At 56.0% G+C, this 27,326-nt stretch overlaps 1 protein-coding gene across 1 annotated transcript in view; it reads right to left on the reverse strand.

Moving 5' to 3' along the window:
* Positions 1-2,315: 2,315 nt before the first annotated feature.
* SLC9A1 (solute carrier family 9 member A1) overlaps positions 2,316-27,326 on the reverse strand; it is a 48,989-nt gene continuing 23,978 nt past the window's right edge. Inside the window, exons 2-12 of the mRNA XM_021684146.1 lie at positions 15,048-15,508; positions 11,545-11,795; positions 10,388-10,605; positions 9,187-9,389; positions 7,581-7,670; positions 7,037-7,107; positions 6,747-6,920; positions 6,429-6,543; positions 6,161-6,262; positions 4,804-4,876; positions 2,316-4,159 (exon numbers count right to left, since the gene is read on the reverse strand). Coding sequence (XP_021539821.1) covers positions 3,822-4,159; positions 4,804-4,876; positions 6,161-6,262; positions 6,429-6,543; positions 6,747-6,920; positions 7,037-7,107; positions 7,581-7,670; positions 9,187-9,389; positions 10,388-10,605; positions 11,545-11,795; positions 15,048-15,508 — 2,096 coding nt within the window. The 3' untranslated portion in view covers positions 2,316-3,821. The remainder of the gene's footprint in view (positions 4,160-4,803; positions 4,877-6,160; positions 6,263-6,428; positions 6,544-6,746; positions 6,921-7,036; positions 7,108-7,580; positions 7,671-9,186; positions 9,390-10,387; positions 10,606-11,544; positions 11,796-15,047; positions 15,509-27,326) is intronic.

Below are 27,326 nucleotides of genomic sequence, written 5' to 3' on the forward strand. Positions count from 1 at the left end.
CCAGCACCATCGTCTCTGGACTTTCCAGAATGCCTTATTCATCACTATGCTATCCCACACATTGCCTAATTTCATTCTATGGTGAGGGGCATACAGCAATGATCTTAATGCATTGGACTTACGATGTGCCCTGTCGCTCAGAAGCAGTTGAACGGATAGAATAGTGTTACAGCACCAGCTGGGAGATACTACTGTGCAATGTGAGGTGGATGGGCAGGATGCAGTCCATGCTTTTAATCAGTGGTCAATAACTGGTTCCACCTCTCATAGCCAGAACACAGAGGCCCAGGGACCAAGTGGTAGGGATGGGAGTGGCTCCGCTCAATATTATTCCAAATAACTTCCTGGGGGAATTTTTGCTTTCCATCCTCTCAACTTTGTGTTCAGTGGGCCTGGAGGAATACTTCCTCCAGGGAACACATATGTGCTTCCTTTAAATTGGAAGTAGAGTCTTCCCTTGGGTCATTTTGAGCTCTGTATGTTACTTAACCTAAAGTCAGAGAGGGGGTCAACTGTACCAGATAGTGTGATTAATCTAGATTACTAGAAGGAAAATGGGGGATGGGCAGGAAGGCAACATCTGGAATCCAGAAGATTTACTGGGTGCCTCTTGGATCCCCCATGTCCAATAATGACCATCAACGGGAAACTTGGCAACCCAACGAACCTAAGACCAAGAAGAAAACCTGAATTGCACAGGAATAAAGGCTTAGGACAACCCACCAGGTAAAGAGCCCAACCAGCCAGAGAGCTGGCAGCTGGTAAGAGGGGCATAGAAGGGGGTGGAAGGAGGATGCCATCGAGTGCTGAACTAAGCATTGTCACCAGCCGCAGAAGGGGTTCCTTGGTGGGTTTCTGTTGTTTTCTGCACCCCACCCCTCATCTTACTGAAAGAGCCTGGTGATGACATTTTAAGTTAAAGGGTATGACTGAAGCACGACAAGAATATGGTGTCTGACAAGGAGGTGGTGGCTGATGAGACTGGTTTTCCTGTTGGGGATGAGCTTTCCTTCCATTTTTAAAAAAATTGAGCTGAAAGGCACATAACCTAAAATGAGCCATGTTGAAGTGAACCATCCAGAGCACTTCGTACCTTCACAATGTTGTGCACCCATCACCACAAACTATTTTCAAAACTCTTCATCACCCCAAGCAGAAATTCTGGAATCATTAAGCAATAGGGACATGAGTTTTTCATCTGAAGGATGGGTGGGTGGTGTAGGGGCAAAAGGAACAGCCCTGCTCAGATATCCTGTCCCCTAAATCCACTCGCCCCTTGCTCCATTTACTGCAAGGCTGACCTCTGTGGGCCAAACTCAGTGAAGTCATTCGGAGGCCTTCCTTTCTGGCTTTCAGATGGGTTTGGCCAAGGGGAGGCACCAGTAGGGCAGCTCCCTTCCTCTTGCTCTTCAGGTGGAGGGGTTATAACAGCTTCACTGTGGTGTGAGCCCCCTGGGCCCCATGCCTGCTAGGTTCCCTTCACCCTGCCCACACCTCTGTAAAGAATCCTTTAGTTGAAGGCTCTTCCATATTGCTTTGAATGTACCATCTTTTCTTGTTGGGGCACTGGCTGATACAGGAATGGATGCTATGGTCCTTCCTGACAGGCCTTTTGGCACTGACCACTCCAGACTCCCAGTCTGAGCAAAAGAGACGCTTTCCCCGGGCAGCCCAGGTTCCAGGGGTGGCCGGGGTGTGTGCCAAGGCCCCACTGCCCTCTGGTGGTCAGCTTCTGGAAATGCACCTCAGGGATCCAACCTCCACTTAACTGAGCCCACTGGACCCGGCACTGTGCTGACCCTTACACACCTGAGCACTTTCATCCACGCTTTACAGGTGACAGAACCTTCCCGTTGCCCTTCCTATAAACCAAAATCTAACCGAGGACCGCTAGGTCCTATCTTTGCCTCCCTTCCTGTCACCCTCTGACCCAGCCAAACGGGCCTTTTCTCAGATCCTAGGGTCTTTGCCAGGGCAGCTCCTGATTAGAACATTCAGGAACTCCCTGACACTTTCTTCACCTGGTAACCTCAGCTCATTCTCTAGTTCTTTCCTAAGATGACTCAGGACAGTCCTCCTTGTCCCCCCCCCTCCCCCCCCCCATCGCCAGGCTGCCTCCCTGAGAGGCTGAAGGCACCCGAGGGCAGGGAGCGCCCTGCGCTGCTCACTGCTCTATCTGGTGCCTGGCACACAGTAAGGACCACGCCCGCAGCTGACGGGGATTCGGTGTTTCTTGTGCCAGCCACTGAGCTAAGTACCCCCAGGCCACCCTCCTTCCCGAAGTCCTGGTCCCTAGGAAGCAGCCCTCAACTCTATAAAAACTCACACTGATTTATTAGAATATGAAAAAGATCCGGTTTCTTCCGTACGGGCGGCAGAACCACAGCAGCTGTGGCGGCTTTGAACCTGGTTGTCCACGTCACCCTTGCGTGGTGAACTCCTGCCCAAAACAGCACTTGCATGGAGAGGAGAGGGACAGAGGGGCACCCACTGCCCAGTCGGCTGGGAAGAGGGACACTCTGGACTATTGCACAATCCTGGGGAAGGACAGACACCAACGGGCCTGGGCCTGGCCATGGTGGCAGTGGGGGCAGGAGTGTGTGCCTGGGAGCAAAGGCCTCTGGGGGCCCAGGACTCTGCCCACCCACCAGTCCTGGTGGGGTGGGAGATGCTCGGAGAGGCCTTCTCCCCTAAGGACTGGGCTCCACAGCAAGCTGGGTGCGGTGCACGTGAGAGGTCCAGGGACCAAGGGGGTGGAGAGGGATGAGAGAAAGAACAGGCCAGCAGGAACTGGAGGTCAGGCCCAAGAGCATAGAGGTGCTGGGGAGCCCAGCATCAGCGAGTTAGAGAATCATGAATTGGAGTGGAAGAGGTCACTTCTAAAATCATAGCCTTGGGGCCACAGTTAAGAGCCCAGAGGACCAACCTGGGGGAGTGTTGGGCAGACAGGCACAGACGAGGAGGGGTAATTCTCTGGAGTAGGAGGGCTAGAGCTCTGGTAAGCCAGGGGTTTTCAAAATGTTTTAAAAACAGGAATGCCCTCTGTGCAAATTGAATGGAGTGTGAGCAAACAAAACAGATAAAAAGGCAGCACTTTCTGGAGCCCCTGACAGTCCCACCCCTGACAGTCGCCCTGGAGGGTCCAGTGGTCCCCACTGGAGCAGTCTGGAAAGCAAAGTCACATCACTGTCCAAAGCGCCCCAGCTCCAGTCGGAGAAGCTCAGAGACACCCTCAGCCTGCAGCTCTGAGTAACACAGGTCAGGGGGGCTGGCCAGGGTGACAGAGTTGGCAGGAAGAGGGTGGGCCTGCCGGGTGTCACTGATCCCTACCCCAGTCAGATACCTGGTCCCCCAGTCTTTCCACTGTTAATGTAGGGCCCGGCCTAGGCCAAGAAAGGTCTTGGCTCCTTCCCTTTCCAGGTGGGACCAAGGCTGAGCCAGAGGCTTTTTGGTTAGGAACTAAGATTGGTTTGAATGAGGTTGATGGAGTAGGGACCAGGCCTCTGAGGGCTGGGAATCTCGAGGCCCTTGGCCGGGTTTGGGAGAGAGCCTGAATTGGGAAGGGGCAGGATCTGCCTCACAGCCCAACAGTTCTGCCAAATGGATTGGGAAGGCAGTTCTGCTGGGAGGGAGGGTGCTTCCCAGGAGGCAGGGGGAAGCCGTGCTGCGGTGGGGGCTGTGGGCCCAGCTGCCATGCGGTCGGGGGAGGGGCAGGGCCAATCCAGGTCAGGGAGGACAAAGGGAGCCCCCAGCTCCCCCAGCAGCCTCTGCTCTGGTGGGAGAGTCTGTGGTGGGACAGGCACTGCCCACTGACCCCAGCGCTACGGCCCCTTGGGGATGAAAGGCTCTCCCTCCCCAGGCTCGGGGTGGGGACCTGGGTCACTGAGGCAGCGCTGTATCCTCTGGGAGCTGGGGCTGTCACTGGGCACAGGGGTGAAGACATCATCCGTTCCTGGGGAAGAGAGCTCCTTGGTCCGCATCACAATGCCCCCATCGTCATCCTCGTCCTCCTCCGCCACCCTGGCTGGGTCCCGGTTCAGCCCCAAGACCTTGCCCTTCAGCTCCTCATTCACCAGGTCCACAGACTCGGGCGACTGCGGGGAGGCTGGGTCGATGGTGATAACCGGCAAGTCGGCCTTCGGCTCATAGGCCAGCGGGTCTGGGGACCAAGAGCAAAGGCACAAGCTGGCTTCTGCCCCCGAGCCCTGCCCGGCGTGTGCCAGCAACTCCCAGAGAGCCTTCCTGTGAGCGTGGTAGTGCTGCCATGTTTCAGGATTACTCCACGTGGGCTGGATGAGCCCTCATCAGCAGTTTCTCTTCCCCTCACACTGCAGTCCCAAAGGTAGGACTGCATTCCTCTCCTCGGACCAAGGGCTCCCACAGGTGACCTTCCCCAGACCAAGAATTAGAGCCCCCTCCTGAGTCACCATCTGCCCCCAGGGCCCAGGCCTGGGAGAAGGCCTGCTACTGTCTCCCCCACATGCTGGATATCCCAATGGTGCAGACCCTTCTTGCCTCCCCGCCAGGCACCAAAGCCCTTCACAGGCCTCCCCGTAAGCCCCACATGGAGCACCTCTGTCCCTGGGGAGGACAGCAGGGCCATGCTTCTGCCCCCTTGGGGAAGCCCCAACTCCACCTGACGTAGAAGGAGCTCATGGCTTGGGAGGAGGTCAGAGGGAGAAGCCTGTCCTCCCCAGTGGCTCCCTGAGGCCCCTTCCTGTTGGGAGTCTCATCCTCAGGAGACAGTGGTACTGAGTGTTCAGCCTCCAGGCCCCTCTCCGGGCACCCTGTGCCCCGCCTTACCTGAGCCAATGCGGGCCCTCGACATGGTAGGTGAGTCCAGCTTGTGGGCCGGCACCGTCAGGTAGTTGTTGATCTGACAAAGACAGGACAGATGGGGGTGAGCACGGGCAGCCCCTCGGGATGGCGCCCAAGGCTGGTGGCCACCCCCTCCTTCGGCGTGTTCGGGACCGCGCCCCTCTGGCGGTTCCTCATTAGGCTCGTCGTCTGCCTCTGTCAGTGCCAGCACTGAGGCCCCAGCTCAGGAGTTCCTGAAGGCTCAGCCCAGCCTCCGTCAAGCTCCAGACCCATAAAGTCAGCTCAGGAGTAGACACCTGGACCCCAAATGGCCCCCAGGTATCTCGATGCAATAGGCTGAAACTGAACCCAGATTCTTATCTTCCCTCAAGACCTTGTTCCATCCTTGGCATCCCCTACTGAACCACCACTCCCAATAGCCCAGAGCAGAAGGCTAGAGAATGACCTCTTTCCTCTTCCCGCAGCCCCACCTCAAATAGGTGACCAAGTCTTGCTAGTCCCACTTCCTAAATGTCCCTCGAATGTACCCACTCCTTTCCACCCCCACTCTCCGCCACCACACTAATCCAGGCCACCCCCCACCCCCCCTTTCCCATGTCAGCCCCTTTCTCAGACTGCTTCGTGGTTCTCCATGCCCTTAGAATAAAGCCCAAAGCCTGACACCATTAACAAGCTTTCTGGAAAGCTGAGCCCTCTCAGTTTCTACCGAGGGCCGTGTTCTGTGACTGGGAACATAGCCTGGGCCTTCCTCTGCCCACACTCCCTTCATCCTGGCCCTGTTCCTAAGCTTACCCTGACTGCCCCCCCCCCCCCCCCCCCCCCCCCCCCCCCCGTCCCAATTCAGAGTGCTCTGGGCCCCTTGCACTTCCTGTGCTGCCTGGGCCACTGCATGAGCAGCTCTGCAAGGGAGGGACTGGGCCGACTCACTGCTGGATCCACAGAGGCTACTCTGCTGCGCAGCAGTTAGAAACCGCTCACAAAAATGTTCCCGAGCAAACGATCGCATGCACACATGCCTTGCTTTGTGATGTGTGGCAGGTGCCTTTCCCCTGGGCTTTAGTTTTTTCGCTGGGAGACGAGGGGGTTAGAGCACATAGATAGACTCAGATGCCTGAGGATGTGGTGAGCAGGCACTGGCCTCTTTGTTGCCCTGAGCGGGGAGGAGGCGGAGGAGGACGCAGCTTTCTGGAACCTGCCCTGGGGCTCAGTCTTGCAAACAAGCGGAGGCCAAAACAGCCACAGTGGCTCTCTCGCCAAAGGGGCCTGGTGGCGGGGGCACGGGGGGCAGGGAGAACCCAGACTCCCTGGGAAGGGCAGGAGCCGGCTCCAGTCCCAGACCCACCTTCTGCTCCAGTTGCCGGGCCTTCTGTCTGCGGAGCAGCATCTGGTTCCAGGCCTCCTCATAGGGGTCTGCCACCAGCGTGTGCCTGTTGTAGGACCGCAGCTGTCGGGGGAACAGCTGTCAGGCCCCGGAAGCTGGGCCGGGGGCCCACTGGGGTGCCTGGGGCGGGGCAGGGTGGCTCTGCGCACGGGTGGGGCAAGGGTGAGCCAGGGCTGGAGCAGGGGGCCTCCTCTGCTGTAGGGGCACTGGGCACGGAGCAGCCCCTCACCCGCTGCCTGGTCTTTTGCAAGTTGTTCCTCAGGATTTTGCGGATCTCCTCCTCCTTGTCCTTGGACAGTGCTGGCAGAATGCGCTCGGCAGGCAGGGACTTGGGGTGGATGTTCCTGGACAACAGGGCACAGGTTAGGTCCCCAACAAAACTGTGACCCTGGAAAGTGACCCCAGGGATGGCCTGGGGGGGGCAGTCCTCTGTGGCCCTGCAGCTCTCTCACCCACCCTGCTCAGACAACAGATGGGCCTGCCCCCACCCCCTCCCCCTTGGTGCCGATGGCCTGCCAGGCTGGTGGGAGGGGTCGGAAGCACTCACTGCATGGAGACAGTGGAGACAGCAGAAGGGATCTTGCCCATGCCACCGCTCTCCACCAGCTCAATTGCCTGCTTCATCTCCATCTTGTGGTAGAAGGCGATGAGCTGAGGCTCCTTGGAGCGCTCCCCCGCTATCAGACATTTCTTCACGTATTTCTTGTTAAACCGGTTGAGCCTGGCGGGAGGAGGGAGAAGATGCATGGAACCAGCTCCTCAGGGTGGGGAGATGCCCAGGCCCAGGGAGACCCTCACCTCCCCCCCCCCCACCTGCCCACCAGGCCTGCCACCTACTTGTCCTTCCAGTGGTGGTGGCCGTAATGGCCACAGATGTCCTCGATGCCTGTCAGAAGGTGGTCCAGGAACTGAAATGGGCCCAGGGCCAGGTCAAGCCTCACTGCTGGGCGCCTTCCCTACCGAGACTTCTGAATGGGCCCCCCCGCCTTCCCCCCTAGTGCAGCTCTGCTCAGCCCAGACTTGCAGTTCCAGGAGCAGCCAGGAGGTGGCACCAACATCTCACTCATCCTGAACCCGTGGCACCTCAAACCCCCTGCCACGGCCGGGCTGAGCCCCCTTCCCTGAATCCACCTGTGCCCAATGCCTGGGATTGGTTCCTACTAGAGGTAGAGATGGCATGACACCCCCTCCTAGGGCTCCTGGTTGCCCACACCACACCTGCCTACGAGCACCATCTGGTGACCTCAAGGGGCTGAAGGCCCACCCGGCACTGGGATAAGGGAGGAGGGGGCCGAGTGAAGGAACGGATGTGAGGCCTAGCTGCTCCCCAGCTCCCTGAGCCTTCTCCTGCAACCAAGGGCCAAGGCCCAGTTTCCAGTACCTGTGTGTGGATCTCCTCGTTGATAGAGCGCTTGGTTTCTTGCTTTTTCTTCACAGCCAACAGGTCTACCAGGGGCCGAATGGTCATGCCCTGGGGGGCAGGTGGGCATCAGGCACTCTAGGTCTGCTACCCTGGCAGGGAGGCCATGGAGCCTCCCCCCTCCCCCGCACCCCTCAGAGCCCCTGAAGCTGGGATGCCCTCTCCTCTGAGGTCCCCACTCTCCCAACCTCCATGTCAGCCCTTGTACAAAGGCAGGTCCTTAAGGCCTTCTTCTTCCTAAAGATACAGCCCCTCCAGCTGAATGACACACACCAGTCACCTAGCCTGGGCGAGGGGTCAGAGGGCCTGGGTTCTAATGTGGGCTTCACCATAAATGTGCTTTGCAACCCCAGAGAAGTCAGGCCTGGCTGATAGGGAAAACCACTTCACAGGACTGCAACCGCCCAGCCTAGTAACAGCAGTAACAGCTAGTTTCATTGCATGCATGCCCTGTGCCAGAGCCAGGGGTGATGTACTAGGTATTAGCTCTTGAATGCCCACACTGACCCTGAGAGGTAGGTTCTTCCACTGTCTCCATCTCACAGATGAGAGATTAAGTAACTTTCTAAGGTCTTACAGAAGTAGTAGTAAAGCTGGATTCAAACCCAGGCAAGGAGGCCCCTCCCTCAATGCTGACTTCACTGAAAATGGGCTTGGTAAGCCATTCGTGTATACTACTGCCAAGTCAAGGTGATAAAATATTTTTGACGATGGGAACAGGGCAAAAGGGCAAAAGAGGCAGCCCCCCATCCTTAGAAGGGACAGAAGGTCAGTCTGGCCCCAGGAGGATGCCTCCACATGTTTTTCTCCTGAGAAGGCAATGCTGTTTCCCATCTAAAGCTTTGCCAAGATTTGCGCCTAGGAGAGACAGAAGGAATAGAGAAATGGAGGCCTGGACAGATTGTTTCTCACTTGCCCAAAGTCACAGGTCAGGTAAGGTGGAGCACTGACACCATCCAGGCTGGGTTTCCCTGGGGATTCTGAGGGGTGTGGGGGACTCTCTGCTAAGCCAGGGTCATTTAAATGCACAGAGATCACTGACCAGCAGCTGGAAGGACTCCGGGATCATCTAGGCCGGTGCCCTCACTTCGCAGATGGGGAACAGAGACCCAGAAACGGGAGGAGGGTCTTTCCCAAGGTCACACAAGAGCAGCAGAGTGTGGGCTGACTCTAGACCTCCTACTGCCCAGTTCAGCAACCTTTCCAGCTTCCCCCTCCTTTTGTGCTATTATTCCCATTTCACAGGCACAGAAACTGAGATCCTAAGACATTAAAACATTTCCCTGAAGCCCGGTACTTAGCACCACGGGCCTGCTGACTGCGCCCACTTCTCTCAACGCTGTCTGGATTTCTAAGTTAGGCAGCGTTCTGACTGGTCGCTCATTATCACAACTTCCCTTTCACAATTAAGGAAACTGAGGACCAGAAAGGGGGAGAGGCTTGCCCAAGACTGCATAGCCAGTTATCGCTGGACTAGAACCCATGGCCCCCTCGCGGGTTGTGCGCTTCCTCTTTCCATTGGCAGAGTCAGGGTCCCCAGGCAGGGCTACTCTGCCCTGTCCAGCACCTGCACAAAGACAGTGAAGAAGATGACCGTGATGATGGCAGTGAGGAACAGGTCACACATGGGGAAGTGCTTCTTGTCCAGGAGGTAGCCCAGGGAGAAGGCGATGGCCCCTCGCAGGCCCCCATAAGCGATGATGAACTGGTCCTTGGGGGTCAGCTTCACGATTCGGAACTTGTTGATGAACCAGGTCAGGCCCAGCACCCCTGCCAGGAAGGGCAAGAAGAGCATCAAGCTGTCCCCAGCCCCTTCTGGCTTCTGCACCCACAACCGCTCTGCCTGGAGGCAGCCCCGCTACTGCGCCTGCCCAGCGAACTCATTTCCTGGGTCCCTCAGCCAAGAGCTGGGGGGATCCTTCAGGGGCTCTCCCAACCTGAATGTGCTCTAGAGACATCACAGAGGCCTCCAGTGGCTGGAAGTCAGAAGAGGGCTGGGAGAAGTGCTGAAACAAGACTGGCCACAAGTGGATATCCATCCATTATGATGGGTCCATGGGATCTACTTTTCCGCATGCTTCAAATTTTCCATAATAAAAAGGTTTTTTTTAAAGGCAGAGACCGGGATTCAACCTCAACCCACAGAACCAGAATCTCTGGAGGATGAGGCTCAGGACTAAAGGGATTTTCAAACACTGTACCAAGTAGAGGTGATAGCCAGCCAGGCTCAGGGACCACAGACTCACTCCCGGAGAGGAGGAGAGTGAGATCCAGAGGGGTAAGTGACACAGTCGCTGAGGTGAGGTATGTCTGGAAAGCATAAGCAGAACCCAAGGACCCGAGGCCTGGTCCCTGTGTGTGGCCCGGGGCCAGCAGCATAGACGGGTCTGCAAGTGCTCAAGTCATCTGCGCCAGAGACAACGCAGAGAACATTCACAGACCCGGGCTCTGTGGCCCAGGGTCCCTGAGGCCCCCGGTTCTCACACACCATGACTGTCTTTCCAGGGATCGCAGACTCCCTGTGAGCCGTCACAAGACCCATCACAGCCTCAGCACTGCAGAGAGGGGCAGGGAAGCTGCTGCCTGCCGCTGAGCTGGGAGCGGCCAGCAGCCCACCCGGCGGGGCCCCTTCACACGAGGCGCCCGCCCCCTCCCCCCCCAGCCCGGTTCCTGCCTCCACATCACACACACACAAGCACGGGCGCGCGCACGCACACCGACGCGCGCGCACACACACACCTCTACCCGGCTCCAGCCCGGGACCTCACCCAGCACTCGGGCGATGAGGCAGAAGAGCAGGGTGCTGATGACAAAGGTCCAGTTCCAGTGGTGGGAGCCGGCCACGGTGGAGACGCCAAGGAAGATGAAAATGAGGGTCTCACTGACGCTGCTCCACATCTTCAGGAAATACTTGATGGTCGTGTGGGACTTGTGGGAGATGTTGGCCTCCACGTAGGGGCGCATCACCACTCCCGAGGCGATGAGTCTGGGGTCATGAGAGAGCAGAGGTCGGGGTTCAGGGGAGCTGCACCTTCCCAGAGCCCCTCCACTGCCATGGAGGCAGACAGGGGCCCATGTCCTGAGCTCCCTGACAGGTCAGAACCCGTTGCAGGACACAACTCGTCCAGCTCTGTTCTCTCACTCAACCCTCCAGGCGTGGGCACGTTTTTGCATTTTTCAGATGAGGAATCTGGGAGGTAGAGAGACAGATGCCTGTCCACTGTCACCCTGCCAGTGAGCGGCAGAGCTAAGATGCAAACTAAGGTCTGCCCGACTCTAAAGCCCATGCCTCCCCCCACGGCCATGTTGCCTCTCCGTCTAACAGGAGTCAGTCACACACGTCCATGGCCTTGGTTTATTCCCCTGGGGCATGGTGTCTCTAACACATGGAGGTCCCCATAGGGAGCTCTCTTCCAAGCAGCTGCCCCAGCCCTCCCTGCCTGGCGTCCATACCTGGGCTCTGCTCCTGCTGGCCCGGCATCCTCAAGGTTACCCCGAATCCCCCAATCTGGCCTGGCCTCTGCACTTCCAATATCTTCCCCTACTGGGCAAAACTTTGCACCTCACTGCCTCTCCACATTCCCTGGATTTCAAGACCCAGCTGAGGCCTCAGGACCTTCAGGACTCCTCATGGCAATGGAGGCCCCAGGCCTTCTTCCTGGGGCTGTGGAAGGGCACAGTGAATGCGAAAGCCTGTGGCCAGCTACAGCCAAGGAACTCCCTTTGAGGCAAAGGGAAGAAGTAGCAGGGCTGAGGCTTTCTAGGACTTTAAACTCAGTGCTTCCAGGGGCAGTCCCAGGAACTGGAGCCTGGTGCAGGAGTCTTATCCCAGGGCTGGAGGCTGGGCCCTGGGGAACCCCCTCGTGACCCCGCAAGCACAGGGAATCCAGGTTGGTGGCCTACCCCATGCTGCACCCAGACTCACGCCATGATGCCCGACAGGTGGAAGAGCTCAGCCGACAGGTAGGCCATGTAGCTGTAGAGGAAGACGAACAGCGGCTCGATGACGCGGATGTGGGCCGTGAATCGGGAGGTGAAGGCTGCAATGACCCCGTAGACCACACCTACAAACACCCCGCCCAGGGACACCACGAAGAAGCTCAGGAAGCCGAGGACGATGTCCACAATGCCCACTCGGTCATAGTTGGCAAACTCCTCAAAGAGGTGATACAGGACCTGGGAGGGGGAGGGTGTAGGCTGGTTGGGAGGAGGGCAGAGCCCTGGACCACCCCCCCCGCCGTCTAGCTCCCTGGGGTCCACCTAGAGTGATCGCATGCCCTCCATTGAGGCCACATGGCCACAAGAGGAGGCCACCTGATAGCAGAAAAACCCTAGTGCCAAGCAGGTGGTCAAACCCACTGGCCCAGGGGCCGGAGGGCCTTGCTTCAGGCCTGCAGCGTGCTGTGCTGATTAAGAGCGCATACTCCGAAGCCAAACCAGCTGGGCTGGAACTGTGACTCTGCTGTTCCCCAGCTGTACACTCGGGGCAAATTACTCCAGCTCCCTGTGCTTCACTTTCCCTCACCCTAAAGTGGGATAACAGTACCAACCATATAGGGCTACTGTGAGAATTAAAACTAGTTCATAAAGGCAAAGTGCCCAGAACCATGCTCATCACAGTGCCAGCTACCACTCGCGCCAGTAAGTGGCCTCTCTCACGGTTCGGCCTTGGGCAGACTGTGTCCCTGTCTGGATCTCAGTCTCTCCTTCAGCGCGAAGCAGAGAAAGTTCAGACAACGAACTAGAACAGGACTTCTTAGCCTCTGGAAATTTCTGAAAATATACACAGCCAGGCCATACCCTGCTTGGATTCTCAGGGGGTGCGGCCCAGAGATCTCTGTTCAACAAGCTCTCCAGGTGGTTACCGTGAACAGCCAAGTTCAGATGCTACGGAACGAGGGGCTTTCTAAGGCTCCCCTGCTGCCCCCCGACTGGGAAATACAGTGTCCCTATAGTGCTAGCAACAGACGTTGAAGTGGCACATCACATACCATAAAGCCCTTGGACAGTGGCCATCCTGCTCTACACACAACAGCCTCATGGGGTCGGCGAGCCAAGGATGCCCGTTCCTCCCCTAAACTGAAGCTCAGAGTGGGGGAGCGACTTGACAAAGGGCCCCCGGCCCCCAGCAACAACCAGGCCCAGAACTTGTTCCCTACAGCAGGGGGCAGGCCCTCCTGGACGGGGGCAGCTTTGAGGTTCTGCCTGCACTTAGGTGCCGGCTCCCTGGCTACTCGGCCTACTCCTAGGCAGCTTGCCAGGAAACCGGCTGGGGACTTCCCAGGCCTGGGGTGCTGAGAGAGAGGGAAGAGGACCTGAGAACTGCTGAGAAGGAACTCTCCAAAGCCCCCAGGACCTAAAGGCAAGGAGGCGTGGGTAGGAGAAGTGACCTGAGACCATGCAGCTCAGGGGCTGCCTTCAGCTTTAATGTCAGGAAACAGGGCACTCACCCTCATGCCCAGAGCTCTAGAAAGGGCCTGACGTGGGCCAAGCAAGAAGGGGAGAGACCAAGCACTGGCCCGTTCCCAGTGTTGCCTGGGCCATCGCCGTCTGAGAGAAGGGGCAGGGATCCAGCAGTGGACAACAGGTGCGTTCTCAGCCCTAGGCTACGTACACTCACTCCTGGCCTGAGGAGATTCATGGGTCCCCAGGGTCTACCCCCTGGACCAATGGGGCAGGTAGAGAGGGCAAGGTCGTCCTTTCCCACCTCGTTGTACTGTCAATGGGAGTAGAGAGGCAGCGCGGCATAGTGGTAAGTGTGGGGGCTCTGGACTCCCACCGTGTAGGTGTGAAGCCCAGCTACATCACTTACCATCACTTACCAGCTAAAATGACCCTGGACCAGTTCCCTAACCTGTATCAGTAGCTCAGTTTCCTCACTTGGAAAAACGGGATAATTACAGTGCCAACCTCATGGAGTTTCTGTGCGCATTAGATAAGGCAATAGTCAGACTGGAAGTGCTCAGACAGGAAGTGAGCACGGGCAATTCCTATTGGCACTGCCACCACCTGGGGAGACTTGGCCATAGGCCCAAGTTGGCCAGACTGAGGTACCACTTGACATAACCACAGCCCCACTGCTCCCCAGGAGTGCCAACCTAAACCCCAAGACCCAGATCCAACTGGGGAGGGCTTCGTCTGTGGTACCCACTGGTGTGACCCCTGTAAGAACCCTGGGAGGATGACGGGCCGGGTACCACAATCCTTGTTACAGATGGAGAAACTGAGGCAAGAGCTGGTGCTAGAAGGCCCAGCACCAAGGCCTGCTTGCTTAGATCAGGCTGCTGCTCTCCCAGCCCCACAAGGACCCAACGAAGGCAGCAGGGGAGGAAGAGGAAGAGGAGAGGAAGCTGAGGCTGCCTGCGGCAAGCCGACCACCACTACTTTGTCTCTTTGAAGTGCGGCTTCCGGAGGGACTGGGGGTGGGTGAAGAGGGGGTGCGTGTGTGAGCGTGCACATGTGCCCTTGTGTTTTCCTACTCTCCGAGGGGTCCAACGAGGAGGAGAATGGGGGTGTTTTCACAACACGACTGAGTGTGCACATACACGTACCTGTTTCCTGAGGAAACTGGCTGGGGGGGAGGGCATGTGTCAGCACAGGCAGTGTGGCCGTGTGCGGACTGCGCTGGGGGCGTCTGTCCTTACTGGCCCCTGGGAGGACAGCACCACCCACTCGGCCACTTTGCCGCTATCAAAGCGGAGGCCCAGAGAGGTACAGTCACTTGCCTAAGATCACATAATAAGCGAGTGGCCAACCTCAGGCCAATCCATTTTATCACTTTCTAGAGGGATTTTTTTTGTTTTTTTTATAGTAAATTTTATTTTTTATTTTTTTAAAAGTAGGCTCCATGCCCAACGTGGGGCTGGAACCCGTGACCCTGAGATCGAGAGTCGCATGCTCTACTGAGCCAGCCAGGCGCCCTTCCTGGAGGTTTTGAGGGCAGGGTCCCTTTCCACCACGGCTGCCTCTGAACTCTGCACAAACCGAACTGTAACTTAGGGTGCAGCCAACAGGACAGCTGCACTGGTCCTCCCAGGCTCAACAGCCTATAAAGGGTAAAATGAAGTCTAAAGATGATATATAATTTAACCAAGTTCATCTCACAGTCCAAGTCAGGGACAGAGAGGTATGGCCTGGAAAGGCCAGGAGCTCAGGCCCTGACGTCTGACAGATCTGGCTTCTAACCTTGGTCCTATCACATGTTAGCAAGTCGTCTGACTTTGGTGGGCCTGCTGCCTCCTCGGTAAAGGAGAATAAAAAGCACTTCCTAAGGGCATCACAAGGATTACATGAGATAATGCACGTCGAGTGCTCAGCACGACGCCTGGCACACAGCCAGCAGGAAGGGACATCTGCTGTTTTGCTACTGTGATTAGCGGGTGGAGGTGGGATTCACTCTGGACCTGGATTCGGGTCTGGGCCCCTCACCACAGTGACGGCGTCATTGAGCAGAGACTCCCCGAAGACAAGGATATGCAGCAGCTCGTTGATGTGGATCTCCTCGAAGACGGCCAGCACGGCCACGGGGTCCACGGCGGAGATGATGCTGCCGAAGAGCAGGTTGTCCAGGAGGCCTATGTTGTTGATCTGCTCGCCGCCCACCAGGCACACGGCGTACATGAGGCCGCCCAGGAAGAAGGCATTCCACAGTGTGCCCACCACGGCAAAGATCAGAATGGTGCCCAGGTTCTCCGTGAACTGCCGCAGCGGCAGGAAGTAGCCCGCGTCCAGGATGATGGGCGGCAGCAGGAAGAGGAAGAAGACGTCTGACTGCAGGAAGGGGGGCTTCTCGCCCACGCCCTTGATCAGGCCCCCCACCAGCAACCCCACCACAATCAGCAGGCAGCTCTCTGGGACGATGCTCGAGATAGTGGGGATCACATGGAAACCTGCGGAGGGTGAGAGAACAGGAGGCCATGGGCTTGCGGCGAGCCGGGACGCGAGGCTGGGGACGGGGCTGGAGATAAGACAGCTGGTGACAGGGTTCGGCCTCAAAGGGCCGCTCTGGTAACTCTCTGAGCCTTGACTTCCTTGCCCGGGACATGGAAGTGGTAATACCAGCTTCCCACGGTCTGCTGTATACAGTAAGCGACAATGTTTTTGAAGTGTTTTTCTCAAAGGATATACAGATGTTATCCCTGTCTCTGTCAGAGTGGTAGAAAGAAGCAGCTCTGTATGCCTCCAGAAGGCAGAAATGATCCACTAATTACCGAGGCTTCAGGTATCCAAGGGCATTACCTACACCTCCATTCCTAGACTCGGGCACTTTCCTGCCGAGCCCACAGAGCTGCTCAAGAAGCCAAACAGCGATTAATGAAATTTGCAGGTGAGACAAAACCTATCTGCCATCTGTTTCTAGCCTAATCTCCTCCACTTTAGAGATGGAGCAACCGAGGCTCAGAAAGGGGAAAGGACTTGCCCAAGGGCACACAGCAAATTAGCAGCAGAACCAGGACAGAACCCAGGTCTGAACCCCCAGCTCCCATCAAACGCCTAAGTTCTGTAAGTCGACCCCTGCTCTCCGTCCTCATCAAGGCACAAACATGCCCCTCTGCCTGAGACCTGCCAACCCTCTCCCTGAGCCAGCAGCACTGGCCCACCCTAGGGCCCCAAACCCAGAGCTAGGAAGTAGCAAAAAGTCCCTTCTGAGAGGTACTCTCTCAGTGCCAGGTTTGGCCCCAAGCTCCCTAAGGGGTTCTGGTTTGTTTTGGGGTGGGGAGGTAGGTAGACAAGACCCCAGCACCTATCTGCATGCTGGGTACCAAAAACCCCAGGGTCAGCTTGGTTAAGAAAGTATGATACTTTGTTCAAGGTGAAAGCTCTTGCTTTCCTCCTCCCCTCCCTAGCCTACATGCTCTGTGCAGGCAGATTCCCTGTTTATAATCAGATGCCCAGGGCTAGGGACATAGTAGGTATGCAGTAAGTATCTACTGATTTGAAAATGCACAGGGCTAGGCCATTACTCACATAATTCCTGATAACCCACCTGGCCAGGCTTTGGCTCTTATTACCCCTGAGATCCTTGGGAAGGAGAAGAAACATCATTCCCCATGCCCGAAGCCCCTCCCCCTCTCGAGCACTAATCTAGGTAGTGCCAGCAGAACTATAAGTCAAGACTCACACTCGAAACACTAGCTAGGCCCAGAACACTGGCACCAAGCTCCCAGGAGACACTCAAAACATGCTGGAAAAAAACACGTCTCCATCCTAGGCCAGGAGAGAACCCCAGAGCTGCTACGTGCATTCTCCTGGCTTCAAAACAGACCTGACCAAACTCACCTCTTGCTGAAAAATTCCCCAGTTTTGTAGTGTCTACCAGTAAGTCCCAGTGTTCGGTTGGCTGGTGCACTGGAAGGGACATCTCCCCCTAAAGGAGCCACATCCTCTTTTGCCTGCAGGTCTTTGCCTGGTCTAGTCTGTCTCTCCAGAACACTATTCCTGTACCTCTATCCCTACTGTGTGTGGCTGACACCACAGGCTTCTACCTGCTTCCTGCCCCAGGAAGCATTCCCGGACCACCCGTCTGCTCATGGTAGGGCAGGAGGCCTTCTCTGGTGCCTCTCCTTCTCGAACCTTCAATCCACAGTCGCTGCCCCAATTCCTCTCTCTCCCTGGCACCCAGCGAGGTCAGACAACCCAGGCAGGAGCAGCGAAGACAGGACAATAGTACCACACCCAGAGATGTGCACTGCCCTGGAGGGGAGATAGGATGGCGAGGGGGTCGAGGGGAGCAGAACCCTGGCAGCCACCAGGAAGCCGCTTCTCAAGGCCAGGAGTCCAGCTGACCTCCACACCCTAGCCTGGAATTGAGCACCTGCGCTGGAAGTGAGCACCAAGAGAAAAAGGCACAGTCTGAAGAGACAGCCCAGGGCAAGTAGCGGACGGCCTCTGCCTCCGCCTAGCACATTACACTTTAAAAATGCCTCCCCATCCCTCTCTGCCATCAAAGCTTGCCTGGCCCCCGAAAGTGCCCCACTGTGCACTGCAGACCCAGAGATGAGGACCACACGGAGGGATGGGGAAAGGGGACAAGTGAAACAAGCCAAGAGTGGGAACATGAAGAACACTCATTATTCCTGAAGGTGCACCGCGAGCCAGGCACTGTGCTGGGAACCTAGCACAGAGCATCTCTTTAGTCCTCGAATCGCCCTGTGGGGTTCACATTGTCCCCACTTGGCAGAAGAGAAAGCTGGGGCTTGGCAAGACTCAGTGGCTTCCCCAGAGTCTAAGGGAGAAGTTCTACTCTAGCTTAGAATATCTGTAGTAGAGAGAGCTACTCAATCTTTTACTCAAACATGGGTATTTTCTCTGAGCCGGGCTGGTGTTGTGCACTGGGGACACGAAGGGGACTCAGAGTCAGAACCTCCATGACAAACTCATGGGAACAGCTTTTCCCAGTCTCAGGACCTTCGGGCCACCAGGCCTCCCTCACTAGGTTAAGAGACGGCTGGCATTCCTGTTTGACAGAGGTAAAACCTGGAGCTCAGAGGAGGCACGACAGGCCCAGGCCACCAAGGACTGCTAGGTCCTGGGCCTCCTGACCTGGGTGCAGTGCACTTTCGTCCACAGAAGCTGGCTCCCACAGTACCTGGGGCTGGAGCCATGTTCCCAGAGCCAGTCCCTCCGGGTCTTCCTGTGTCGGCCCTGCCTCTTGGCGAGCAGGCCCTGACGGGCAAGGGCAGGGGAGGGAGGGGCCCGGGCTTAAGAGGAAGGTCTGGGATCCACTCTTGGCTCCTTACCTCGGGTAGGCAGCACATTACTGAAAAGCAAGCTTCCAGCGGGTGGGGAAGGGCACAGCGGTGTAGGCAGGCGGGGGCTGCGGGCCTGTTCTGGCTTGTCCCCCTTCCAAGGCCCTGACTCCACCAGCTGTTCCCACCCTGCAGCCCTGAAGAGTCTCCTTAAAATGCAGGAAGTTTGCTGACACCAGGTGTGGTGAAAGGGGCACGGTTGGGGCCCCCAGTCCCCCGACAAAAGCCCACCATTAAGGTGAGATCCCAAGATGCCAAGAAATAAGGCAAAACTCCCAAGGCCCAAACTGTGGCACCGTGATGTCACCAGGATGGCATCTGGGGTGGGGCAGAGGCAGTTAGAGTCAAATCCAGAGCCAGGAGAGCTGGGACAGACTCTGGAGATCATCCAAACCCTCTGCTCCTCGGTCAGGGAAACTGAGACTCACAGACAACCAGTGACCTGCCAATGTCACATGACCATTCCACCGTGAGAATGCAGGAAGCTCCAGGTGCGGGGAGCTCTCAAACCACACGGCCTCCTGGGGGGCATCCAGTCCTCCCAGGGCAGGGACGCGAGAAGGTGTGGAGTTCCTCGTGTCCGAGCCGCCGGGCGAACCTGCCCACACAGTCCCCGCCAAGGGAGGGCAGAGGTGGCTCTGTGTCCAGTGCTGGCAACTGCAGGGGACGGAGGGACACACACACTCACCCACTCTCACGCCCTCTTACACGCTCACCAGCTCCCTCGTACACACTCACCCCCACACATTCTCTCTCACACACTCCCCACTCTCAACGTGTGCTCTCGCACTCTTACACACTCCCTTGTACACATACTCAGCCTCACTCTAGCTCGTATACACATTCCTCACACTCACCCACTCTTACACACACTCCCTCGCTCTATACTCACCCACTCCCTTACACGCTCACTCCCTCTTACACTCATCCACACTCTAGCTCTTATAACACACTCTTACACTCATTCGCACCCTTTCTCACACACGCTCACACTCTCTCTCTCACACACACACACACACACACACGGAGGCACACTGAACAGACACTTGAGCCAACCTCAAACTGGCGAGGGGCTCCCGGCGCCTCTGCAGCTTCGCTGCGCTCCACCATGAGAAAGCTTATTTCCACCCCCTGGGACGGTCCCCATCTGCTGAGACTGGGGCAATGGAGCAAGCAGCAGGCAAAGCTGTTCCACGTCACCCTCGGTTGCCAGGGTGACCGGACACCCCAGATCCCACTTCCTGTGTCTCTCCCCGGGGCGGGGCAGTCAGAGGGGAGTGCCGGGGCAGGGGCCTCCTTGGCGCACCCGTGCTGGTCACCAGAAACCCCGGGGTGTGCGAGGAGGGGCTCTGCCGCCCTAGTTCCAGGCCTGAGGACTGCTCTGGGGCTGCAACTCGGCCAGGTCCCAAGGGATTCCTGGTTGCACACGATTCCATTTATCTAACTCCCTCTTCAACTGCCCCAGCAACCAGTCTCAACTAGTCCTGAAAGGTAATACCTCCCAACGAAAACCTGGCACTCCACAGTTTAGAGCGGGGCGCTCGGATACTTTTTATCTCATTCGCACCTCATCACAGTTCTGGGGTCACGATGACCATCCCCTCGTTTCATAGATGAGGAAACTGAGGGACAGAAAGGTTAAGCAACCTGCTCAAAGTCAAGTAGCTGATCACGGACTCAAACCCAGGCAGTCTGGCTCCAGAGTTTGTGTTCTTAGCCACTCATCACATCATCTCTGCTTTTATCCTTATTTTGTTTCTAAGGGGAGTGTCAGTGCCCAGGCCCAAAGAGGCTCTGAGAGGGCCAGAGATGGTATTCTTTCCATGAGCGCTCCTCCAGGGAAGTCTCACCACTGCTCCCCTTCCACTCCACTGGCTAGTAAGAACCTTGGGAAATCCCTCCTATCTTTTAGGTCTGCCACCTCCAGAAAGCCCTCCCAAGTTAACTCAGCCAGAAGTGCTCAGTCTTACTGGCTAAATTTCTAAGGCAGGAGGTGGGAATGATCAGAATGCTCAGCCCCTGTCTGCCTGATCTGTATACAGCTCCGGTCTCCGCTGGGGCTGGAGGCTCCTTTGGGGTAGGAGGAGCTCCAATTCTTTCCACCATCAACGTCAGCTATGAGGACCAAGGAAAAAGGACACACTCAGAACACACTCAGCCAGTGTCCCAGCAGGTTGATAAACAGACCAGCAGAGGGACAAAGACATGCGAGCCAGGCCTCCCTGGGTTCTAATCAGGGTTCATAGCTGGGCAGCCTTGGGCATTTCTGTTTTATCTTCTACTCTCAGTTTCCCCATCTGTGTAAAAGCCTATTCCAGATGGTGTCTGGAGTACAAGAGGAAGTAATCGGGGCAAAGCATGCCAAACATCGCTGGTGCTCAATGTTAGCAAAAAGTGGTGACTGCTATTATTAGTATAATTTTCTTCAAAACCAAAGTATAACATGAATCACTCTACATTACCAAGACCTGTTGGGGTAAACTTGTCCATCACTGGGCGTTAAGCTCCCTACGGGTGGAATAGAGTCATCTGGGTCTCCAGCTTCCAGCATAATAGTAGGCATTAACCATTTGTGAACTGAGATAAAGCTGCCCTTTAGATGACAAGTGTAGGAAAGAGGAAGGAGGTGGGGATGGCTAAATTTCAAGAGTAGGTGATGTTCCCAGGGCAGGGACCATTTGGACTGGGCTTTGAGGGATCAAGAGAAGTTTGCCAGAGAGCGAGCGAGAGAAAGAGAGAGAAGCAGGAGAGTCATTCTAGGGTCTCTATCCTCTAAACAGCCCAGGACAAGTATCCTGCACATAGCGAATAGATGTTAAGGGTAATGAATAAATAAAAAACAAGGAAAAAAGGAAAGAGAAATAAGAAGGCAGGCTGTCTTCACCAAGCCTTTGCCAATATCCAAATATGAATGCTATTGTGTAGAGCAAGGGAGATGCCACATGATACATGTTGCATGTGTCTTTGAATCTTGGTCCTTCCTCTGTAACTGGGGTGATGCCGCCACCCCCAGGGGAGCTGTGTAAGTGTCACGGAAGAGCTCCTGGCCTCCGGGAGCCACCCGATGAATGACAATTTTTAAACATGTAAACTGATAGTGCCCACTCAGTGATATTGTATTTGATCACGACTCACTTGAAGATACAGTCTCCAGCACAGAGAAGAAAAGCACTTACTAGACACTCCCGAGTGTCTGATACAAGGTCCTGCACTGGGAGTTCTATGGAGCTCCTCTCGTTTCCTCTCTTGTACCCAGACCCTCATTTGAAAGATGAAGAGACTGAGGAGCAGAGAGGTGAAGTGACTTGCCCAAGGCTGCCTAGCTGGCAAGTGGCAGAGGCAAAATTAGAACCCAGGTCTCCAGATTGCCAGCTTTTTGTGCCATGCTGCGTCGATGGAAACAAAGCCTGTCGGGATCAAGGAGAAGAGCATTCCAGTTTGCAATATGCCTCCGTTGTGGATGCAGCCATAAATAAGTCTGTTCCAAGTACCTGGGCAGGACTCGTCCCCCAGGCCGGGGGAGTCGGGCTCTCCGTGCCTCCCCCTCTCGTCTTCCGCATGGCACCTCTATTTCTTGCTTGTTTCGCTCCAGGGAGACAGGGTTCCACCTCCCCAGAACATCGAGTGTGGGTAGGAAATGAGCTAAAAAAGCTCTCTGAGAACACAAACGGCATGTATTAGGCTGCCTGAGGTGTGGAGAAAAGAAGACTGGACCAGGAGGCCGACACCTGGATTCGAGGCCTAGCTCGGTCCTCTAGTAACCACGATGCTCTGGGCATATCATCGCCCCACAGACCGGCCTCAGTTTCCTCGTGTGTAGACAAGTGAGAATCAAGGGGTTGGACACAGAAGCAACACGTACTTTGCGAAGCAGCAGACTGACATGAGAGATGACTGATGAAGAAGAGGGAAGGACAGAAATGCCACCTAGGCTGGGGGGGACCTGGTGGCCGAGGAGACTTGAAAGCAATAGGCAGAGTGACACAGCGACAGCCGGGCCCTCGCAGAGACCTCGCAGGAGAGGTGTTCCAGAGCAGGTGCTATGATCAGGTTTCCAGGGTCAGGGAGCTGGCCGAGCTCAGGGTTAACCCTCAGCACTTAACCTACCATCCCCAATCCCTGAACTCCACTTGCCAGAAGTCCTCAAACCCCAACCCTAATTCTGTGCACACAGAGGGAAACTATTTTTCACCTTGAACTTCCACCCACCTTTCAAAACCTAATTTCCCTAACGGTGGCGGTGTCACCTCCTCTGAGAAGCCTTTCCCGAACTCCCGAAGCTGAGTCAGGTGCTCCTCCTAACCGTGCAGCCAGGAGCTCTGTAGCTAGGTGTTCTAGTCTGCTTGGCATCCCAGCACACGGCCCTGGGGCCCACAGGGCGATGCTCAGGAAAACCAGGTTCAGGGAATGGTGGAAGCTTCCTAAAGGACGTGGGGTTGAAGCTGGGCCTCGTGGGCAGGAGACCAGAGGGGGAAGAGTGTGAACAAATGAGCAGAGAGTGGATCTCAGTAGTCCTCTGAGGACCCTGAAACCTCCAGCCAGCATGGGAATGAGACTGTCCAGGGAGGGAGACATTGGCTCACAGATGGAGCAGGCAGGCCATGCAAGGAACTGAGTCAGGGGATCCAGCTGGCGCCGCAGGCCTCGGAGGGTCCCCTGACGTGCAGGTCTGGCCCCCAATGCCCCTGACCCGGCCTTGAGCCAGGCTCTACTCCTACCCTGCCTTTCGCTCCCACTGGCCTTTCCCCTGGGTCTCAAGGACGCACTTCAGCAGCCCCGACCCCAATTCACCCCACTGGGGCGGCACTTCTTGGTACCCAGCCCAGCCTCCCAATCACCTAAGCGCCCCACAAACATTTTTGGATGAACTTCACTCCAGCAGATTCTCCCCACCCCCCACAGGAAAGGCATGGGATTGAGAGTCCCTGTGTCTCGAGGTGGAGGATGAGTCACAAGAGAAGGGGGGTGGAGGGACAGGGACCAGGGACTTGCAGTAAACAGTCCATGTGTGTTGACTAGATACAGAGCTCCAGGAGGCAACAATAGGGCCTGGCAAGCCAGAGGTTTCCAGGCAGCCAGTGAGGATGGCAGCTCAGGGGGGTGGGGTAGGACCTCAGGCTCCAAAGACTTGTGGCTGGTTTGGGTCCCTGGCAGGTACATGCTATACATACTGGTTTCTTTTGATTTTTTTTTCCAAAATGGAAATACAGTACTTTGATGACTGTAAACAGAACGCATGGTCATTTAAAACTTTTTCCCAACAGGATCTAAGTACATAAGGAGGAGGAGGATCTCCCAGTGATTCTCCTCCTTTCCCTTCACCTGCTATACAAGACACCCTCCCACCCTCAAATCCACACCATGAACAGGTCGGTATACAAAATTCCCAAACACTTTACTGAAGCATCTCATTTAATTTTCTCAACAACCCTAATGCAGGAGGTATTATTATTATCCCCCATTTTAAGATAAGTAAAGAGAACATCAGACAGATGACCGCTTATGTGCCCCAAGGTCCCAGAGCAGTGGTTCAGACCCAAGATTACCTCTTCTCCCACTGCCTCCCCAGCCCCTTTGGAGTGATCTCACCCTACCCATGGCCTTGCCCATGCCATAGGATACTGAACAGTCCCTCCATGACAGCATCAGGATGAAGGCTGGTTTCTCATACTGAGATCCTCCACGAAGAGCCCCAGGCAGGCCCTGCCCTTGTGGCTGGCAGTGAAACCGAGGGCCTCTGCTTCCACTTCTTCTGTTCCTTCACCTGACCCCGTAGGGCCATCGGCATCAGAGAAACCTAAATCACACCCCTTGCAAAGGAGGCCCTTCTCGGCTCCCCGAATTTCAACCATGCAGCGTGGAGAAGTGAAAGCATGGAACGCTTGAGCTGGAATAAAACCTGGACTTAAGCCACCCCCCTCTTCCTCTCCAGGTGCCCAGTGGGTGGCTCCCCAGATGTGAGGCTTCCTCTCCCCCGCCCATCCCCATCCCCGGCCCTCCTCCTTCCAAGACTGTTCTCAGGACCTGCAGGAGCCCCTCGCACACCTGCCCACAGGGGAAGAAACAAGATGCTCTGTAAGAGAGGTTCCATTTCCAGAAACTTTAGACCTTGGGAAAGCTGGATTTCTCTTTTCTTTTCCTTTAGTGGGGGTGGGGTAGCGTTTGCAAAAATGCAAATTTAGGAGAAAACTGAAATTGAGTATACCAAATACCTGTTGTCCTTCGTGTCCTTTCCAGGTGAATGTCACTCAGCTTAGAAGCTTAACAATGAATTAGATCCATTATATATAACTTGAACTTGCTCACAAAATCATCAAAGCAACACAAAGAGAAATTCTACCATTTCCAGGACAACAGCCCTGTAGAAAGCAAGGCCCAGCATCCCATTTTCAGCTGCTCCAGGGGAGGGGCGGGAGGGGATGCTCTGAAGGGAAAACAAGACAAGACTTCAGAGGCGCTGGCTGGGTGGGAGAGAGAGGACAGTACCCAGGGAAGCATGGGGGGGTGCCTTCCGCCCCTCCCAGCTCAGTCAGTGCTTCACAGGATCTGTGGGCAGCGATAAAGAAGAGTTGTCAGCTCCCCCTCAACTTGGGCTTTTCGGTGACCTCTCAGAAGGGCCAGAAAGACATTGACGAGAGAACATGACTCTCAGGGGACTGAGCTTGGCGTAGGGCCTGAGAGATGAGGAGGCTGCCCGGAGGGGTGGGCACGGGTGACCCACAGGCCGGTGTGTCTGGGTGCGCATGGGGTGGACTCGCAGTGGCAAGGGTACAGGAGCTGAACTCTCATTTCCCTACCACCAGACATGATCCTCCTATAGTGGTCCCTGTTGCCCCCGTATCATTCAGTTGCTCACATCCCAAACCCTGGAATCATCGTGACTCCTTTCTCTTATACCCCACCTCCAACCCAGTGGCAAACCCCTCTCTGGCTCTACAGCCTCCTTGCTTTTCCTTGAACAGAACAATTCCACCTCAGGGCCTTTGCATTTACTCTTCCTTCTGCCTGAAACACTCTGCACCACATAGTTGAACAACAGATTCCCTCCGTCTTTCAGGTCCCTGCTCAAATGCCTCCTCCTCAGGGAGGTCTTCCCCAGGCCCCCTCTATCCACTCACCCTGGTTTATCTTTCTCTACAGCACTCCCCACTACCTGAAGTCTGTGCATGCTGGGTCCCCTGTCCTCCTCCATGAGGGCAGACTGTCACGACTGCTGTTGTACCCCTAGCACCTAGAGTTGTGCCCATCACACAGTAGGCTTACTATCAGAATTTGCTCATCTGATCATCTTCTGCCTTGATGACCTAGCAAGGTTGTTGTGAGGACCATGTAGGACCACAGATAGGAGAGCACCGAGCAAACCAGAGGCTTTGTTTGGTGGGTTACTGGAGAGGCACTCCAGTTCCTCCAGCAGCTTTCCCTAAATGGCCCCCGGGGCAGAAACTCGTCACCCTTGAGTCTGGAATCCTGCAGCCCTCCATTAAGAGACCGCTCACACTGTGTGGTTGGCGGGTTGTCTCCCCCTCCAGACGGCTCTCAAGGGCAGGGACCCTGTCCTAGTCCTCTCTGACGCTCCAGCACTTAGCACAGAGCCTGGCATGTGGCAAAGACTAAGACTTCTTTGTTGAGCCCGCATGACTCTGCAAGGGCAGAATTCCAGGCTGATTTAACCTCGTCTCCAGCGTGTGGCAGTAGGGCTCGTGTGCACTCAATGCTAGCTGAGCTGGCCTGAGCCTGAAGGCGGAGCTGGGGTTAGAAGTGCCCTGGGAGGGCCTTCTGGGCAAAGCAGCAGCATGTGGAAAGGTAGGCGGTGTGGGGAATAAGCATGGTGTAGGTAGCGGGTTTCTACTGAGCACAGGTGACAGTGAAGGCTGGAAAGGAAGTGATGACCTTTCCACTGAGGAAGAGCCTCAGTGACATAGCTGGGAAAGGTGGGCACAAAGCAGCCATTTCTCTGGGCAGCAGACAACAAATGAAGAGACAGAAGTTCAGAGAGGTCCAGACACTCTCCCAAGATCACATGGGTAGCAGCAGAGCCAGGTCACAAACCTGGGACTGTGGACTCCCAATCCAGTGCTCAGGCAGAGTCACTGAAAGGCTCTGGTCTGGGACGATGTGAAAGTCCTGTCTGCAAGCGCCTCGGGAAAGAAATAATGGGAGATGGTGCTGGCCACCCCGGCCTAGCACCCTGGAGTGGGGAGAGCGGTCCAGCCGCAGAGTTATTAAGTCTAGGCTCCGGGGGCAGCTTGCACTGCCTCCTGCAGATTCCGGCAGGATGGGCGAGCCCACCCCCGGTCCACCTCCACATGCCTCAGGAGACCAGAAAGCTACATTTGGGGAGAAGAAGAGCCCGAGCCAAGCCCAGGCTGGGGATTCGGAGACCTGGGTTCCAATCTAGACCCTGCTACCAACTTACTAGGTGCTTTGAACGAGCCCATGCCTTTCTCTGGCCTTCCCCATCCTCAGAGGCATGTTGAGAGCCTTTCTAGCTCTGACATCTGACCGATGAGCTCTGCTACTGGACAAAGCACTTCACACTCACCATCTCTGTCCACGCCAACAAGCGCAGTATCTGGGCCCAGGACAGTCTTCATGAGGAGTAGGATAGCCAGAAGCACGGGCTGGTGTAAAGAGCCCTGGTCTACCAACACAGGAGCTGGCTTCTGTCCCAGCTCTAAACCTGAACTTCTCTGTGATCTCTGGCAAATCACAGTACTGTCCTGAGCCTCTCACCTCCTTCCCCTCCAGCATGGCGATAAGCAAGGTTCATGGCGCTAGGTGGCCGTGACAAAGAGAAAGACAGGTCTTGGACGGAGGGGTGGGATGCAAGGGGCCTCCCTGTTCCCAGAAAGCAGAGCATGTCTGGTCTCCAGGGCTCGGCCTCCTCTGCGGCCCAGCGTGGCTGCCGCCTGACTTGGGTTCCACAAGAGCACAAGAGAAATATCATGCCACCAGAGGG

The sequence above is a fragment of the Neomonachus schauinslandi genome, chromosome 4, assembly GCF_002201575.2.
Source record: "Neomonachus schauinslandi chromosome 4, ASM220157v2, whole genome shotgun sequence".
Taxonomy (NCBI): domain Eukaryota; kingdom Metazoa; phylum Chordata; class Mammalia; order Carnivora; family Phocidae; genus Neomonachus; species Neomonachus schauinslandi.